Genomic DNA, 18,060 nt, shown 5'->3' with positions numbered 1-18,060 from the left:
AGAGCGAGAACTGGACTGGCACAAAGCATCATGGGAAACGCATAATGCCCGATGGGACATGAAGTCGGAAAGGAGGACAGCGGCATTTACCTCTTTTGACCCGTAGGTGTCGGTGTTGACTCGGTGTCTGAATCTTGCTTAAAATGGTGAAATAACAGAAATGATTTTAAAGACAATACAGGCTTGAAATCAGTTCAGGACATTAGTTACATAAAACTATTGAAAGAAGAGAAGTAAGTAAATGCATGTACAACTTGATACAGTATAAAGTAGTTTAATGTGATCCACTAAAATACAAAGGTGCACCAACAAAGTGCAGGAGTGTGTCCAGTTTGTTTAGCTACAGTCTTAGAAACATATGGACACTTTAATTGTTGCAATATTTTAATGCTACGATTAAAACTTTACCCAATGCTAAAATAATGAGCAGCATTTATCCAGACAGAGCTGCTTAACAATGCAGCACAAAACATCACAGCCACACGAAAACAGCGCAGCCCTGCAGTTTTTATGAGCCGCGTCCACTGCGCAGGCGCACTGCGAAGGGGGCACAGTAGAGCCAATAGATCAGAACGGAGGCAGCGGGGCGTTTCTATTTAATAAGCGCTGGTAGAGAGCAGGGAGGCGTCGACCTACACTGAACATGGAAGGGAAATATAAAGTCTAGCAGCGCACTGGATGTCCGAACGACGTCCTCGTACAGAAAACATCTTTTCAAGGTAAATCCAACATTCCTTGTGTGATATGCGCTTCTTGCGCACAGGTTGCGTCAGGGCGCAGGATGATATAAATCTTTACTTGCAGTACTTTTTTACATGCTAGTTGGAAGTTTTTCACGACGAGAACTTTGCGTCCGTGAGGAACTCACGTAAAAAAACGCAACGAGTTCCATCATCCAAACTTCTCGCTTGAAACTCGTGTTACACTTTTACGACAGCACCCAAACAAGCCGCTGCGCGGGGCCGTGTGTTTGTTTCCGCTACATGTCTTAATTTCCCCACGCGCAGTCGTTCGCGGATGTTGCCGCTGCCGATGAAGTGCGGTAAAAGAAGCCACGGTGTTGCTAAACCTGAGAAAGTTTCGTTTTGAACAGTTGGACATTGTAACCTCGGAACCACACCTACCTGCGAGCAGGAGCGCCCGCTTTTATCTCAGCCAGCCACGCGTGACGCCAAAAGTTTAAATCAGGCGCACGGACACGCTGTGACTGTATGCGTCGATAGCAATCTGCCGCACTCCGCATTTATTTGCCTCTTTTGGACACTTTGAGTGTGGATTCTCTGCGGGTCTGCCCCTCCCAGCAGACACTTGGGATATTTCATTTCATAGTGTTTGCAATCTGAAGCCCACATGCAGAAATACACGGCGGGCAGGCGGCCTCACCGCTCACACACACACACACACACACACACACACACACACACACACACACACACACACACACACACACACACACACACACACACACACACTACAGCTGGCGCTCCGTTACAACCAGGGCTCTGGGTCTCCTGCTCCGTGGCCAGAATGGCACCTTGACACACATCAGCACATTTACAGGAACAGGGATGTTACATTACGTACATCTGCTGAATAATTGTGACTGCATGTTTTTATTTCTACCAAACTAATTAATTCGGACCGACCCCATATGCCTGAGAGGTTCTACACTTCCCCGTTCAGGTGAGGCGTGTCTGTGAGTGGGCGAGTGTAGCCTTGTGTAGATGTTATGGGACAATTAAAACACAGGAGAGACTTAAAAACAAGCCTATAGTCGTGAAGCTGCAGTGAGACCTCGTCCTATTTCTCCATGTGACTCTGTCTGTCCATGTGACCAGATGCAGTATAATAGGGTGTGTAGTAACACAACATGTAGTGGGTGTATCCAAATAGCATTACTCGTGTTAGTGGTGGTAGTTGTTGTTGTTGTACTGATACTCCAAACATACCTCGTTTCTCTCAGACATTCAGCAAACAGTTGCCACATCTGGATTTTATCGGCTGTTGTTCCTGTGCCACCGCTTCCGCTCCTGAGAAGCAAGCGTTGTTAATTTGTGCTCGTCATAAAAACGTGTCTGGTTGTTCTTATAGAGGAGATTAAACTTCTTTTAATATGTTCCTGTCATCAGTGGAACTCTGCTGTTCTGTTGCTTGGAACATTTTTTCCCTCGCCGTGCAAACTGTGACATTTTTATTGGGTGTGGTGCATGGTGAACAGTGCAAACTGAAATGCGGCTCTGCTGCGTTCTCTCGGCCAATGAGAGCTGTTCATTCCAGCCTGTGCCGCCGTCGACAGTGGAGTCGTGAAACCGAGAAGGAGTTGGATGGTGGGGACTTTTGAAAAGCGGCAGAGCTGAAAGGACGGGGATAAAAACGGATGTTAAAAATAAACCATCCTTTTGTGTACTTCTCGTGTGTGTGTGTGTGTGTGTGTGTGTGTGTGCGCGCGCGTCCACACACAGACGTGACAGTGAGCTCTGTCTGAAGCTCCAGTTCTGTCAAGCCCGGCGGTGGCTCTAATGATGGCGCTCTCCTTAATTAAAGAGACGCAGAGAGCATTTACGTGTTCTGGATCATCAGCTTCTACTTCACTGCCCTGTCTCGTAGCCATGTGCACAGTAAATACACCTCACGGTGGAGATCTGATCTGATTAAACACACTTTTCGCTGGGCTGCCACTGACACTGTGCGCACACACACACAGCGTCGCTCAGTGACGGCAGCAGTTATGTACCTATTGTAGTTGATCTCGTCTGTGAAAGACTGTTTTCTTTGTATAAGACCTGTGCAGAGGGAGTGTCCGCCTACTATATGTACAGACTCGCTTGTGTGTCCGTCTTCAACCCTCTCGTCTTCCTCTCTCTCTCCGAAGGTGCTGCTGCTCGGGCGAGGAAGGACTGACGCTGCACTGCTGGCATCAGGACACAGGGTCTGATCCGGATCCTGCTTGCGGTTGTGTCACACTTGCGGCATCTCGAACCACAGGCAATCCTCTGGTCTCATCCATTTTTAATGGCTTCACATTATCCACTGATGCTCAGCTCAGATTCTTGATTGAGCCTTGCAGCCGTTAGCAGGTTATATCAGATTGACACCGGTGCTGCCAGTGCACGTGTGTCTGCAATAGGTCACAGCTGCAACATCTTACTGTACTTACACTCGTTAAATATCCAACAGAGAGGAACCGTTGGCTTCACCCGACGCCGTTGACGCCAGGAACCCAGCATGGCAGAGGAGCCAATCGTGGCCACAGGCATGGCCGCCAGGCTGAGGAGCCAGTGGGACCGTGAGGACGGTCTGGGACAGAACCACAAAGCGGTGAAGTTCCTGGGCCAGGACTACGACTGCCTGCGGGACCAGTGCCTCCGGGGCGGCAGGCTCTTCGAGGACGGCCTGTTCCCGTGCGAGGCGTCGTCGCTGGGGTTCAAGGAGCTCGGACCAAGGTCCTCCAAGACCAGCGGGGTGCGCTGGATGAGGCCCACGGTGAGAAACCCCCCGAGTTGACCGACTCACGTGCCCGTCGTGGTGGATTTACAAGGAATGTTTAAGTTTAAGGAGCAGTGACTCCTCCTTTATGACGCCTCAGCCTTGTGTTTATCAAAGGATGTAGATTCAGCTCAGCCTTTTTTCTGAGCTGTTTGTGAAGGAAGGAGGCGTTTTTATTTGTTCGCTGCCTGCATCAGGTCTGTTACACATTAACAGGTGACTTTAGCAGTGAGTGAACCCCTGCTTTAAGCCTTTTTGTTACTCGCCACTTCAACCATCCACGCAACCAAATGTCATCTGTTGCTTCGCTAGCGTTTCTGTCAGCCGTGATTAGTAGCCGTCATTTCAAGGCTCCAACACCAGCCGTGAATTCACTTTGCTCCTCTTTAGCCGGTTGGAAGTGTCTGTGGCGACTGTGTCACATGGTTTCTGCTCCCGTGCAGCTTCCCCAGCGCCCGATACTTTGCTTGCCTGTCTCCGAGTCTTCTCCTCTGCGTCTCTCATCGCTGCTCACTGCATAATAAATGCATGCGAGTGCTCCCTATAGCCAAGTATGAAACCAGAGGACAAAGTGGGTCTCTCTCCGTTAGGTGTTTATCGCGGCTCCCCTGAAGACGACACGCTCTCATTACTGCTGGATTTCTACTGACTGTGACAGGCTGCTGCTGTCAGCGCTGTAATAAAACAGTGAGACCGCCGGTGATGGTAAAAGCTCCTGGGCTGGCGATCATCAGCGTGACTGCAGCCTCTTAGCTCAGCTGCACTCTCGTCGTGTAGGCTCCGTTGTGTGTGTGAATGTGTGTTAGCATGTCCGTGTGCTGCGTGTTCGGCTCTGATGCTTCTCTGGGCCACTGCTCTCCAAAAAGTCTGTTCCATAATGCATGCGTCCCGCCTGCACCACAGGATCTGTAATATTTACACGGCATCAGCGGGTTCATGATGTTCACATCCCCCCCAAAATCTGTGCGGTGTGCTTCATGAAAGACGGGTCTGAGGGGTCGTGTGCGGCTGAACAAGGATGTTGAATACAGTTAATGCCTGTTTTTTGTTGCTAAACAAAAAACTGTGGATGTGAACAAGACGCTAAATGTGTCCTGAATAGCTTTTGACGTGCGTTCAGGTCATCAGGTAGTCTATGCAGGAGCATAACTTGTGTTTGTTTATATGTGTGTGTGTGTGTGTGTGCGTTTGCGTGTCCTCAGGAGATCTGCAGGCGGCCCGAGTTCATCGTGGACGGAGCGACTCGCACAGACATCTGTCAGGGAGCTCTGGGTGAGTCCCGTTACTGGAGCTCTGCTCCGGATCAAAGGCAGGAGAGGGAGGACCTGAACCTGGATACGAGCCACGAGCAGCAGAGCCAGCAGCTTTCTGGCGCAACTCCTGCAGAAAAGGCTGAAAGGCTGGTTGTGTCGGGGTGACGTCTGCCTGGACACTGCACCGTGCAGCAGGTTTCAGTGAGCGCGACGTCAACAGAGAAGATTAAATTAGGGCGTGATTGACGGAACAGAACACGACTCAGGGGAATCAGTAACAGTTTACTGCCGCTGCCGTTTGCTGCCCGACACTCAGCTGCATCTATAATTCATGCTTTGTTCCTCGGCCTCACATCTGTAAACAGGGCCGTCCGCCCGCGTTGCTTTTTGTTTTAATATCACCGGCATCATAAGAAGCCACCTTTCTGCCTCCGAACGGCTGATCGCGCCCACAGAAGCAGGTGCGCAGTCGTAAAAAGGCTGAGCTTCGTTTTACATCCAGCCAGTTTACCCATGACTCCCAGTCCTGTTATGACCCTCCAGCTGCTGTGGACACGTTGGATTAGCGCAGATTAAATTACGCAGTGCAGCTGTACACGAAACCAGTGTAAATGTACCACTACTTCCACTAATGGGCTCATGTTGAACATTTGGGACCAAGCTTCCATGGAACAGATAGGAAAACAAAGACGTTGTTATGTGATTAGTTTATCTGGGATCATGAACCGCAGCCTGCGCACATGGTGACACTGCAAATAGACGGATGGAAACAGTCCGTCAGTCACAAACGTTTGCAACACTTGCAATAATAGAAATGGCTACCGTGGCTCAGATCCAATCCCAGTTCCAGTGTGGAGCTGGTTCTAGTGGTTATAAACCCTCATCCTGTTTGTCTTCGGAGCCGGATGCAGGGTGACCGTGTGTTTTCTCCTCAGGTGACTGCTGGCTGCTGGCGGCCATCGCCTCGCTGACCCTGAACGACAACGTCCTCCACAGAGTGGTTCCTCACGGCCAGGGCTTCGGCAGTGGATATGCAGGCATCTTCCACTTCCAGGTGACGGCAGCCTTCACGGCCTGTGCATGTCCTAGGATGTGTACAGTGAACGCCTCTCACCCTTATAGCGGCTCATTGAACAACACTGAAATACTCAGATAATTATTATAGGCTCATTGTGGACCCGTCCTGTTGCGCTGTGACACACACACACACAGTGCTTGTTGTATTGTGTCTCCAAAGCTCCATTGAGAGGCAGAACATCATCAGCCGGCCTTTGTTTTTTTATGCAAAAAGGATGCGTATGAAAACACAAATGAGGCTACAGGCAAATGAGAGACCAGTACGTTTCCCTGATTGTAAAGCCTGTAATGCTGCACTCTCTGAGCCGCTCAATCGAACACATTCATTCCAGTGTGAGATAAGGAATCCTGCAGTGGTTTAGCGTCACAGTTTGACATATGGCAGATTTTACTACACAAATTCAGCAATGCATCCAAAACAAGACCCCGGACACCACATGTACAGTATACGTTTACCAAAATGATCCAGCTCCAGATATTGTTTCAGGACGTGGTCCAGTTTATGTAAAACTGTGCTGTTGGTCATAATGACGGTGTCTGCGGCAGCGTTCATCCTGGTTTGTCCCTCCTGGGCTACTGTAGACTTATACTCATATCAGGCTACTGACGTGGATTTACATTTTCCTCAGAGGCCTTTTTTATTGGGTTTTATATTTTTTATAGGCAAACATCAGTGTCTCAGATAACACTGTGTAAACTCAAACTAAATGGACAGGCTTCTAGAAGCATGTGTCAGACTGCATTGTTGACACCCGTGTTTTCAGGCAGTGTGGCTTTGTGAACACTCCCTGTGGCTCACCTCTGTGTGTCCACAGCGACTCCAAATACAGTGCATGTGCAAATGACAGGTCGCCACCGATGGTTATGGACTCGATGTTGTTACGTTCTAGTTGTTTTTATCATTTTTTTTTTCACACCAATATTTCATAATTTGCCACTATGGCACTTCCTGCTGCACTGTTTGATCCAGTCAGAGCCTCAGTCTGCGAGGAGCGAGAGAAAGGAGGCAGGAGGAAGTGAAAGAGGGAGCAGAGGGGAAGTCTGTAACATCAAAGTTACATTTCACATCAGAGGAGCCAACTCTCACTGTACCACACAAGTCAAGTCAAGTTCGGCTTTTATTGTCATTCAACTATTTACAGTTCAGTAAATGAACTGCAGCATAAAATGCAGCATAAATTATAACGTTTACAATAATAAAATCATTATATATATAATTATTATTATATATTATTGTTAATTACAAGAATTTTCTACGTTCACATTACTACACAGGCACACTCTGAGGTCACCCTGGGTCACGACATCGTGACAAATGCAGCACAGACAGTACTGACTCAGACGCAGGCTGTCGTACTGTATGTGGCTTTGGCTTTGTGACAACCCTCCACTTTGTTGGTAGCAGTCGCTAAAGGTTCTGAATCCCGGGCTGCTTTGCTGTAGCTGACTCAGCTGATATCCAACAATCAATAAATGCAAACACACAGAAAAATGATCCACGGGAGAGGAAACGGTTTGGCCTGAATTCTCCCAGAGCTGCTCTTTATGATGACACTGCTGAAGAGTCACCGGTGTTAGTGCTAGCTTTATTAGCCTCCATGCTGCATTGTAGTCATTTCACTTCCTCATTTTCCTCATCTGTCTGAGCTTGTTGCCGCTGGTAGCTGGTAGCTTTTCAGCCTTTTGGATAATTTGCTCAGATCTCCGTGAGTCACCTCAGAGTTATTATTTATTTATTTATTTATTATTGTTTTTATTATTCCATATGGAGTGAGAGGACCTCTGCATGAACTGGCTGCTGTGCCAGATGTGGTGGATGTGTTCATCTGTATCAGACTGAAGGAAGTCTCTGACTTTTGTAACTGCTTTCAGAGGTGGAATTATTTGTGCAGGACGTGTAGATTTCAAGCATCCATTCTGTTGATTCTGCTGCTATAACCACATTACACTTGCTCATCAGTACAAATACACACACACACACACACACACACACTGCTCACGCTGCACACTTTCATTTGTCACACGACCGTCCTGCAGTATCTTCTTCCTCCATCTTTCTCTCCTCCACTAATCCAGTTACTTGACATAGAAGTATTTCTTTCATATCACTAAATTACTGCACTATGGCCTTGTGGGTTTTATTGTTTACCCTCCAGGAAGTTTTTTTTTTTTTGTCCAATTTTATAAGTTTGCTCACAGTTGTTCACCACAACATGCTAAAGGCAAAGAAAAACCACCTGCATTTGGGCTGTAGAAGGATCGGGAGACGGCCTCCGGCTCAGGCGTCAGTTTTGACTAATAACCACCTTGGTGCCGGGTGATTCACAGGGTGGGTGCAAACAGACAACCTGCACACAAGCTGTACGGTCGGGTGTCATTTCATTGGCGTATACGTTTTGGAGCCTGTGGTCCCATTAGCTTCTCCCTGCTCCACCTGTCTGATGGCCTCCACCCAACCAGGTCACAGCAGCTTGTTAAAACCTGAGGTGAACATTCAAAACAACAATTCTTAGAAACCCTTGAACCCGTCTGAATTCCTTCACAGAACTTGGTTGTGTCCTAATTCACAGGTGTTGCAGTTCACCTGTTGCAACACAGAACCTGTTTTCAATGTGTATGTTGTCGTGACATATTGGTTTTAAAGCAGATTCTTAACTTTCCTATAAACGTAAAGGCCCTTTTTGTTGGAGAGTGGTCAAACCGGTAAGAAGAGCTTTGGCATTCGTTTGCTTTCTGAGGCGGCTCACGGTGACCCACCCAGCTTTGAGGCGTTGTGTGTGTGTGTGCGTGTGTGTGTGCAGCGGTTCTAACGAGCTGGTGCTCGATGGTCTGCAGCCACACAGGCCTGTCTGCTGCCATCTGTGTTCTGTGCCTGTCCAGAAAATGGACTGTTTCGACTGTGCACGTGAATCATGCATGTTCACATGATTTTCAGGTTTAGTTACAAGTTTTATTAATCACTTATTGTTTATTCTGTTAAGTTCACAGCTAAAAGTCCTTTACTGTGTTTCATATTAAAACACAACAATGCATTATATGGTACATGAATTCTAATCTGTTTTGAGTAGTAAGTTCTTGAGCCTCTTTCACCTGTTACACGTGTTGTATGAGACTTCTGATCCCGCTGTTTTCTCCTGTGCCGTTCAGTTCTGGCAGTTTGGGGAGTGGGTGGATGTGGTCATCGATGACCGGCTGCCAGTGAAGGATGGGAAGCTGCTGTTCGTGCACTCGGCGGAGGGAACCGAGTTCTGGAGCGCACTGCTGGAAAAGGCCTACGCCAAGTAAGAAGCAGATGTTCCCCATCGCTGACGCCCTCGGGCTGAGGGGGAAGCGATCGCTGCGGGAGCCGTGTGGCCTTTCCCTCACTCTAATGTTCTCACGGTTGCAAACGGTGATGTAAACATGACATACAAACCCGTCTGCTCAAGTCCTGGACTCAGACTCGACTCACAGGCTTTATTAAGTCTTTTCTTTCTTTTAACTGGATTTTAACTAATTTATCATAAATTAATGATACGTGTGTGTGGAGTGTGTACAAGTAAGTACACAGTGGCAAAAGAGACGTAAGGTTTGTTGCACACACTCCACAGGTTCTCCGTGTTTTGAGAGATGTTTTAGCTGCTTTGTTTTCCATGAAACTCGCCAACCATCACCATCTGTACTCGTGTAGCTGTTTTCTGGTCTCGAGCCCCCAAGGACTCATACCCGTCCACCGTCTCCCAGGCTCAACGGCTGTTATGAGGCTCTGTCCGGCGGCAGCACGTCCGAGGGCTTCGAGGACTTCACCGGTGGCGTGACGGAGATGTTCGAGCTGCGCAAAGCCCCCGCCGACCTCTACAGCATCATGAGACGGGCCATAGAAAGAGGATCGCTGCTGGGGTGCTCCATAGACGTCAGTACAGCAGCTTTTCACAAGCAAGATGAAACATTTGCATTTTCAAGTTGCAAGGTTTATATTGAACTGTAAAAAATCTAAACGATTTAAATCACAAGAAGCTTCTCAACATAGTTCTCATCTAGAATTCCCTCAGTTTCCGCTTGTTTTAATCTCTTCCTGACTTATAAGCAGAAATAATTAAAGTGTGTGATATAAAGATAATGAAAACGATCCATCATCTCCGTTTTCACTGCCTCCTGGTGGTTTTTACTGTAAGAATAGATCAGCCAGCGGACGGGGCTGAAGTCAGCGCTTTTCACTCTCAATGCTCCTCACGGCGATTAGCTGCTCACCAGACATTTGATCTTAAAATCTCACACTCAAAAACATTAAATATTAATCCTGTAGAGGGGCAAAATGATTAGCTGGCTAATTGACTCATTAACAGGCAAATTTACTGTTGGAACTTTCTTGGTTTCTTATGGCCTAATTATCTTAAGACTCATCAAGCAGGGTGCTGATTCGTTCCTCATTTTGTAAGACATTCATTGTGTTCATTAGCTGTAACAGTGAGCCTCCTCTGAGATTCCAGGCCTTGAGGTTTGGTGTGAAGCCACCAGTCATCAGGTGTGAAGCCACCAGGAGAGGGCAGCAAAGACTGGGACGTGCGCAGCTCCGTTATCAGACGGCTGCATTTAGCGTGTTAGTGTCTGGAGGTCAGCGTCTCTGTGAGGCAGCTGTTTGCACAAAGGTCAGACTGAACTCAGTCTGGCTGGTTCAAGGACGCTTTTCAGTAAATAAAGCTCCCTGTGCAGTTTGATTAAAAAAAGAGCTAATTCATCTGCCAGAGAAAAGAAATTAAATATAGAGGTGCTCATTTGTAGAGTAAATATAGGTAAGAAACTAGTGAAATTTATATACAAACACTAGACTAGAGTCTATTTTTACACTGAAAAGGGTTAAATTACATTCTAAACATTTCTAGTCCAATGAGGTCTCACAGCAGTGACAGAAGTGGATCTGACTCCATCTTGGTCGCTGGGACTAAAGTTGTTAACTGTGTAATGTTCCCTGTGTCAACAGATCACCAGCTCTGGAGACATGGAGGCCGTCACCTTTAAGAAGCTGGTGAAGGGACATGCCTACTCTGTAACTGGCACAGAAGAGGTGAGCTGCAGGGGTTTAATGCCTTTAAACTCCGAAGAGAGATGTCGGAACCAAACTGTTCTGTGTTCCCACAAACCCCAGAAATTAAGAAAATGAATGATTGTATAGTCATAACATGACAATAACAGGTTTAAAAGGCATCATCGAGGATTAAATGCACAATTTATCACTTTATGCCCCAAACTAAAGAAGCTGAGCACCTTCTGCCACCGTCTCTAATCCGAGCAGTTGACTTGCACCACATGTTACATAAGTTACAGTAAACGCCTGTGTTTTTTATGTAATGTGTTTGGATAAGTGGGCGCACGTCTAAAAATTAACCAATTCACTCCAAAGTCACGTCAGCTGGAGCAGCTCTCAGCGGGCAGCGCTGCGTCCATCACCTGTGGTCCTCACATGTAGCTGAGACTGTCTCACCGCACACAGGCGTCATGTGGTGTGTCTGTGCCCTGACCGTAGGTGACGTACAGGGGAAGCAGGACCAAGCTGGTCCGCGTCCGGAACCCCTGGGGGGAGGTGGAGTGGACGGGAGCCTGGAGTGACAAGTGAGACATAACACTGGCCTGTGATGCAACTAGGGTGTGTTTATAAACGCCTTCAAGCTGAAGCAGGGGAAGATATTGATGCCTTTGACTTTGACCCCTCAGCGCCAGAGAGTGGGACGGTGTGGATCCCTCTGAAAGAAAACGGCTTCAGAAATGCAGCGAGGACGGTGAATTCTGGTGAGAGTCTTCATGCTGCTGCCTGTAGCAGGTCGAAGCCATCATGGGCTCTGATTATGACATGGCCCTGAATGCACCATCGCCTAAAGTCTTCCCTTTCCGTTTCTGTCCCGTCTCCTCTTTCAGGATGTCGTTCAGTGACTTCCTGCGCGAGTTCTCCCGTCTGGAGATCTGCAACCTGACGGCCGACGCGCTGGAGAACAGCCAGATGAAGAAATGGAGCACTTCTCTGTATCAGGGAGAGTGGAGGCGAGGCAGCACCGCCGGAGGCTGCAGGAATTACCCAGGTACCAGGTGTAGATCACTGTGACGCATGTGTTTTGGATGGACACTTGGGCCAAAGGGGGATGTGGTGTTTACTTACACTGGATTTAGTGAATTTACTGCAGGAATGTGAACCAGTGACTCTCATTTAAACAAGAACCTGCGAAACAATGAGCTGCTTTAAATTAAATCCTGACATGTCTCATCATGGACAGAGTCGCATGGAACAGGAATCTGGTATTTGACCAGCTTGTCCTCTGTTGTGGCCTCAGACTGCGTTTTCATTTGTCTCCAATTAGGTTTAGTGTAAACAGTCCAGCCAGAGTCTCACCGATATGCTTATAATTGGACCATCATGTTTGCAGCATCTTTTTGGCTGAACCCCCAGTTTAAGATCGCTCTGCAGCATCCGGACAGTCCCAATAAACCAGAGTGCAGCTTTTTGGTTGCTCTCATGCAAAAGGACCGAAGGAAGAAACGCAGAGAGGGTCAGGACATGGAGACCATCGGATTCGCTTTGTACGAGGTTAGCAAACGAACCTTGACCTTGAATGCATCTCGTAGTTGAATCTAAAATTTCTTCAACATTTGTTGGTTCCACTGATGATGATCGCCTCATCTCTCTCTCTCTCCTTCACAGATTCCAAAGGAGGTATGATCTTATTGTATTCCTGAATATTAGCTCTTCAGTAATGGGTAGAACAGCTGAAGGTTCTGTGGACCGTGAACGCACCCTTTGGGTTCCCTCAGTTCAAGGGCCAGTCGGGCGTCCACCTGAAGCGAGACTTTTTCCTCACCAACGCGTCCAGCGCGCGCTCCGAGCTCTTCATCAACCTGAGGGAGGTGAGCTCGCGGCTGCGGCTGCCTGTGGGCGAATACATCATCGTCCCCTCCACCTTTGAGCCCAACAAAGAGGCCGACTTTGTCCTCAGGGTTTTCTCTGAGAAGCCGGCCCTGTCTGAGTGAGTGGAGCCAGCATTCGCCAACGTGACGGACGCCTTTAGTTCCATATTGAGTGATCCTCTTTCTCTTTCAGGGAGCTTGATGACAAAATCACAGCGAATATTCCAGCGGAGGTGGGGAGACGAACCGGCTTTATTAACACCGCTAACATAACAAGCGCTTAACCTGTGTCTGTTTGTGCCTCAGACTCGACTGGACGAGAGCCAGATCGACGCTGGGTTCAAGAGTCTGTTCAGACAGCTGGCAGGACCGGTACTCACGCACCCACACAGCACAGGAAGTGCCTAACGGCGCAGCTGTGACACACTGATGGTGTTGGACTTTCTCTGCTTGTGCCAACAGGACATGGAGATCAGCGTGACGGAGCTGCAGACCATCCTGAACAGAATCATCCAAAAACGTTGGTGACGGAGGAGCCAGGCTGTTGAGACACATTTCACTTATTGCTAATGGAGTTAGTTTAGTTATTAGCATTAGCTGTAGTTAAAGGCTTGTTTGTGTCCCTATGATGACAGACAAAGATCTGAAGACCGACGGCTTCTCGCAGGAGGCTTGCCGCAGCATGGTGAACCTCATGGACGTATCCTTGTAACGCGCCACTGCAGCTAAAGCTGATTTACACTGAGCGACCTGCCTGATGAAACACAATAAAAAAAAAAAAAAAAAGTAGATTCATTGTTCGCGTTTTCCTGACGTTCCTGAACGCCTCTGCTCAGACGGACGGCACCGGGAAGCTGGGTCTGACGGAGTTTCACGTCCTCTGGGAAAAGATCAAGCGATACCTGGTGAGCGGCGGCTGAGCCCCGTCTTCGGTTCTGCTCCCCCGTTCCCTGTCTCTAATTCTGTGTCCTTTCTCCATCAGACCATATTCAGAGAATACGATTATGACAAATCGGGCACCATGAGTTCCTATGAGATGAGGATGGCTCTGGAATCTGCAGGTACTGTTTGCTTCCGCTCAGCGTCCTGCTGTGTTTACCTCTGTCGCCTTTTAACCGTTTTGCCCTCGGCCAGGTTTCAAGCTGACCAACCACCTGTTCCAGCTCATCATCCTGCGCTACACCGAGGCCGACATGTCCATCGACTTTGACAACTTTGTCACCTGCCTGGTCCGACTGGAGACCATGTTCAGTGAGTCCGGTTACCGCACACGCTCACGAGTGGCTCAGATAATGTTAACCATCTGAAATGACTGCCAATAATTGTTTGTTTGTGCTTGTGCAGAAACCTTTAACGCCTTGGACACAGATCGAGATGGTCAGATTTACCTGAACTTCTTCCAGGTAAGGCCACGTGGTCAGATACTGTTCCCGGGACATGTTTAATCGTTTATTATCTACTGTGGCTGATTTGTAACGATCTTCCCTTCTTCCTTCCGTCTCCCAGTGGATCACGCTGACCATGTTTGCCTAGACGTGTGGACCGCCCTCTGACTGATGCACTGCGTCCGGCTGCAGCTCCAGACTCTGCACCCGCTGTTTAAGTGCCTTTATTTCTTCCGGTTCTCCCCCTTTCTGCTCCGTTCTGCTGTAGGCAGACCTAGAACATCTGTACAGCGGTTGAAGCCTGTACATGATTACAGATTAATACTACAAACGCCAAAGCCACTGCGGGTGAAGGAATAAACCATCTGGTTAGTTTTAATAGCGAAATGTTTGGATGCTACAGAAACATCTTTGCTTTTGCTAAAGAAGTGAGTGACTGCCTAGATTTACATGACCAAACAGAAGAAGAACAATCACAGTGAAGGTATTAATATAATAAAAATTGTAAGGGAATCTATTGGGTGCATTTACCCGATGAGGTGGTTAGTAGTGATGGTTAGGAGTGATGTACTGTAGCCTCCTGTCACACATACCAGCATCTTAACTCAACATTCAGTGCAGACCTGGGCATGTGGTTTTTGGTATTCAGCCTTTGCAGCGACGTCGCTGCTCTGGAACTTCCTGCTTCTTTCTTGTCAGTCTTTGCTTCAAGTCCTGAAGCTTTAATGAGCCAATGCTGGTTTGCTGCATCACAGAGAATGTGTGGAGTCATGTCCATGAATGTTTTGTGTTTTATTCCCTTTTTTTTAGCTTTTGAACATGACTGTTTTAAAACACATGCGAAGCCTTTTGTATTAAAGACGGGGCCGGATGTGGTTTAAATGGTTTAGTGCTGCCTTTGAAGTGGAACAAGGGCTTAAGTTCAGGTGAAGGCGAATCTTTGTGGGTCTGGTTTCTGCATGCTGTGTGAAATGTGATTTGTTGTCTGCCTGTTTTCTATTAAAATGTTATTTGTGAACCAAACATGCCGTACGTGAGGGGAGAGTGGAGGATGAAGTGTCCAAATCGTTTTAGCCTGGAGCCAAACTGCCTGAGTTTGAGCCAATTACCTTTGATTCTCATCCTCATATATGCAAACAGAAATCAAAACAAGGATTTACAGCACTTTTACATTATGAAACGCATCCTACATCTGTTTTTGTGGTGTAATGCTTATGTAACATTACCTGCTGTTTACAATGGGAACATTCTGGGCCCTTTTGGACTCATCCATCATGCAAGGCTTTGGTTTACTGTGTACAGTTTTTAGTACGCCATTTAAAAAATAAACATTGGGGATTTCACAAAGTCTCTGACTCAGTTAATGTGTATCATAGTGAGTAAACAAATTAAAATGCCGCAAATGATCAATAAATAGCACCTTTAATAACATTAAAAAAACAAGCACAAGAAAATAACTTGCGTTCACTGCTGTACACACGTCAACACAACAAAAGGATCTTTACGGCACATTCTGACTCATTAAGTTAAATTGTACAAGCTGATCACATTAAGTTAAAACAAATATGCATTTTTTAAGCTGATACAAAAAATCAGGAACGTAAGTGTCAAACAAGGCACCTGAATACTGAGCCAGATCGTGGTGGTACTGCTCATCAGTGCTGCTGCGCCTCCAACTCCGAGGCCTAGTTGTTCTTGTTGTCTTCGATCCTCGTCACCATGGTGGAAACCAGCCGCTCCAGCTGCTCCGCCCGCAGCTTGGCCGTGTGGAGGACCTCCTCGTGGTTGGCCTTCTCGCCGCTGTCGTAGTCCATCACCACCTGGTTGGTGATGAGGGACAGGGCGAAGACGCGCATGCCGCAGTGGCGCGCCACGATCACCTCGTAGACGGTGCTCATGCCTGGAGACGAGCGACAGGACGCTGACCTCTCACATCAGCAGAAGACATCACCGTCTGACAACACCGGCTCCAGCGCCACTCACCAACAGCATCCACGCCCAGTTTGTGCAGCATGCGGCTCTCGGCGACGGTCTCGAACGACGGGCCTCCCAGCAGGCAGTACACGCCCTCCTTCAGGAAGTCGCCGTAGCCCAGCTCCTGCCCGATGTCCATGGCCATCTGCTGCAGCTCCCGGTCGTACGCGTCCGACATGCAGGGGAAGCGCACGCCGAACCTGCCGGAGGAGAGACCACGCGGCTGTCAGGGCGTCCGCGCCGTGAGCGGCTCTGAGCGCGCTCGACACCTACCGCTCGTCATTGGGGCCGGCCAGCGGGTTGTTCCCGGCGAAGCCGGGCATGTTGAGGTGGTCTTTGATGATCATGACGTCCCCCACCTTGAAGTCCTGGTTGAGGCCTCCGGCTGCGTTGGTGAGCAGCACCGTCTCCACGCCGAGCAGCTTGAAGATGCGCATGGGCAGAGCGATCTGGAAGCACAGGCTCAGGCGTTATGACCCCCCACTGAGGGCGAACGGGCCAATCAACGGATCGGCAGCGCGCGCACCTTCTGGATCAGGTAGCCCTCGTACAGGTGGAAGCGGCCCTGCATGCAGACGCACGGCCTTCCCTTCAGCGTGCCGAACACCAGCCGCCCGGCGTGGCCGTGAACTGGACACACAAGCACAGAAGCAGTGAGTGCAGTCGGTGACCCCCGGCCGACGGGTCGATGACCTGCTGGCTCTCCACACACCGGTGCTCTGTGGAAAGTTGGGGATGTCCTTGTAGTTGAAGATGACCTGGTCCTTCAGCATGTCAGCCAGGCCTCCGAGCCCCGAGCCGCACACGATGCCCACCGTGGGCCGCACGTCCGTCTGGGCCAGCAGCCAGTCGGCGGTGGCCTTGCAGTCGTCATAGGTGTAGCTGCGAGGTGTGTCAGGAGGAGCAGCGTTTCCATGTGGAGACACGTCACCACAGCCAGATGAGCAGCACGCGTATAATAGTAACATCATTAATCCACGATACTGACATAATGGCCGTATTCACCACATGCCTCTTAATTCATATTGTGACATACTGGTTAGCATGCGATTACATAACTTTGGTTCGCATGGCAGCAGGACTGATCTGAGAGCTGCTACTAACGAGGATGTGACTCCGTCTCACACACACATTCCTGTAGAGTCATGGTAAAGTCTTGACTCACATTCATGTCTGCTAACTAAACTATCGTCCTTTAACTGCTCCGACCCCTATACACACATCTGATCTGACAGCTTTAATTTTAATGTTAAAATAATCAGATAACGGACATCTGTCAAATCCCTGTCAGCCAAACGTTGATATTTTTTGCACACACTGATAAACCGTGACCGTGAAGGCGACATTTGGGGGTGAAACTACATTTTAAACTATACTCACCCTTTGTTTGCGTCTGGAAACATTGTGTGAGGAAAAAATAAAAGTTTGACTATGCGCTCGTCCAAAGCTGTAAAGCGTTGATCCAGATGTTAAAAAAAACTTTTGTGAATATAAACAAATGAACCAAACAAAGTTTCCGTGTCCTTTCGTTTGAATCCGCTCCTGCTTCAAGTCCGTCTGACTCGTATATGGAGAAAGTGCGCAGACATCGGGTTTATTATAGGGCCAGAGGACTCAGCGCCATCGCCACCTTTCCTCGCCCCGCCCCTCTCACAAGCCCCGCCCCTTTACAGTATGACGCAGGTGGATCTGGCGCCGTGATTGGCTGGACGGGCACACCTTCATAGGCGCGTGTTGGTCTAATAGCTGTAGACAGTGTCACTGGATGTTCAGGACTCTGTTTTGAGACATCATGTGTTTGATGATCGCGTCTGTTTTTCTCGGCAGGATGTTGACGTTAATGTTTAATCCGTATCGATCGGAAGCTGATGATAAAATGCTGTATAACAAAAATATATGCTTTTCATGCCAGTGCTTTTATTCTTAAGAGGTTTTATAGGCGAAGACTGAAGAAGTATCAGTTCACCCACAATAACATTATTATAATACAATAACAGCAGCAATAGCAGCAT

General features: G+C 48.3%; 2 protein-coding genes across 4 annotated transcripts; one reads left to right on the top strand and one right to left on the bottom strand.

The window, feature by feature from the left end:
- Positions 1–563: 563 nt before the first annotated feature.
- Positions 564–15,406, top strand: capn1 (calpain 1). 3 transcript variants are annotated; one of them, XM_029132688.3, is made up of 23 exons: positions 564–719; positions 2,873–2,985; positions 3,178–3,483; positions 4,689–4,758; positions 5,675–5,793; positions 8,964–9,097; positions 9,540–9,708; positions 10,777–10,860; positions 11,320–11,405; positions 11,508–11,582; positions 11,709–11,869; positions 12,212–12,372; positions 12,487–12,498; positions 12,597–12,808; positions 12,883–12,922; positions 12,996–13,061; positions 13,152–13,209; positions 13,325–13,389; positions 13,526–13,594; positions 13,672–13,750; positions 13,824–13,940; positions 14,034–14,092; positions 14,196–15,406. In XM_029132688.3, the coding sequence occupies exons 3-23, from the start codon at positions 3,226–3,228 to the stop codon at positions 14,220–14,222; spliced, it is 2,121 nt and encodes a 706-aa protein (XP_028988521.1). In that variant the 5' UTR covers positions 564–719; positions 2,873–2,985; positions 3,178–3,225; the 3' UTR covers positions 14,223–15,406. The 3 variants fall into 3 exon arrangements, with proteins under 3 accessions (XP_028988521.1, XP_028988504.1, XP_028988513.1); XM_029132671.3 differs by having other exon boundaries at positions 2,873–2,996; XM_029132680.3 differs by having other exon boundaries at positions 2,873–3,077.
- Positions 15,407–15,479: 73 nt separating this feature from the next.
- On the bottom strand, positions 15,480–17,662 carry pnp5a (purine nucleoside phosphorylase 5a). The gene is made up of 6 exons (XM_029132698.3): positions 17,429–17,662; positions 16,761–16,930; positions 16,575–16,678; positions 16,322–16,497; positions 16,058–16,248; positions 15,480–15,974 (listed from the first exon to the last, which is right to left on the bottom strand). Exons 1-6 carry the CDS (start codon positions 17,449–17,451, stop codon positions 15,760–15,762), a joined length of 879 nt encoding a protein of 292 aa, XP_028988531.1. The 5' UTR covers positions 17,452–17,662; the 3' UTR covers positions 15,480–15,759.
- Between the last annotated feature and the right edge of the window lie 398 nt (positions 17,663–18,060).

The sequence above is a fragment of the Betta splendens genome, chromosome 2 (genome assembly GCF_900634795.4).
Source record: "Betta splendens chromosome 2, fBetSpl5.4, whole genome shotgun sequence".
NCBI classification, from domain to species: domain Eukaryota; kingdom Metazoa; phylum Chordata; class Actinopteri; order Anabantiformes; family Osphronemidae; genus Betta; species Betta splendens.
This window is presented reverse-complemented; position numbering and strand designations above follow the sequence as displayed.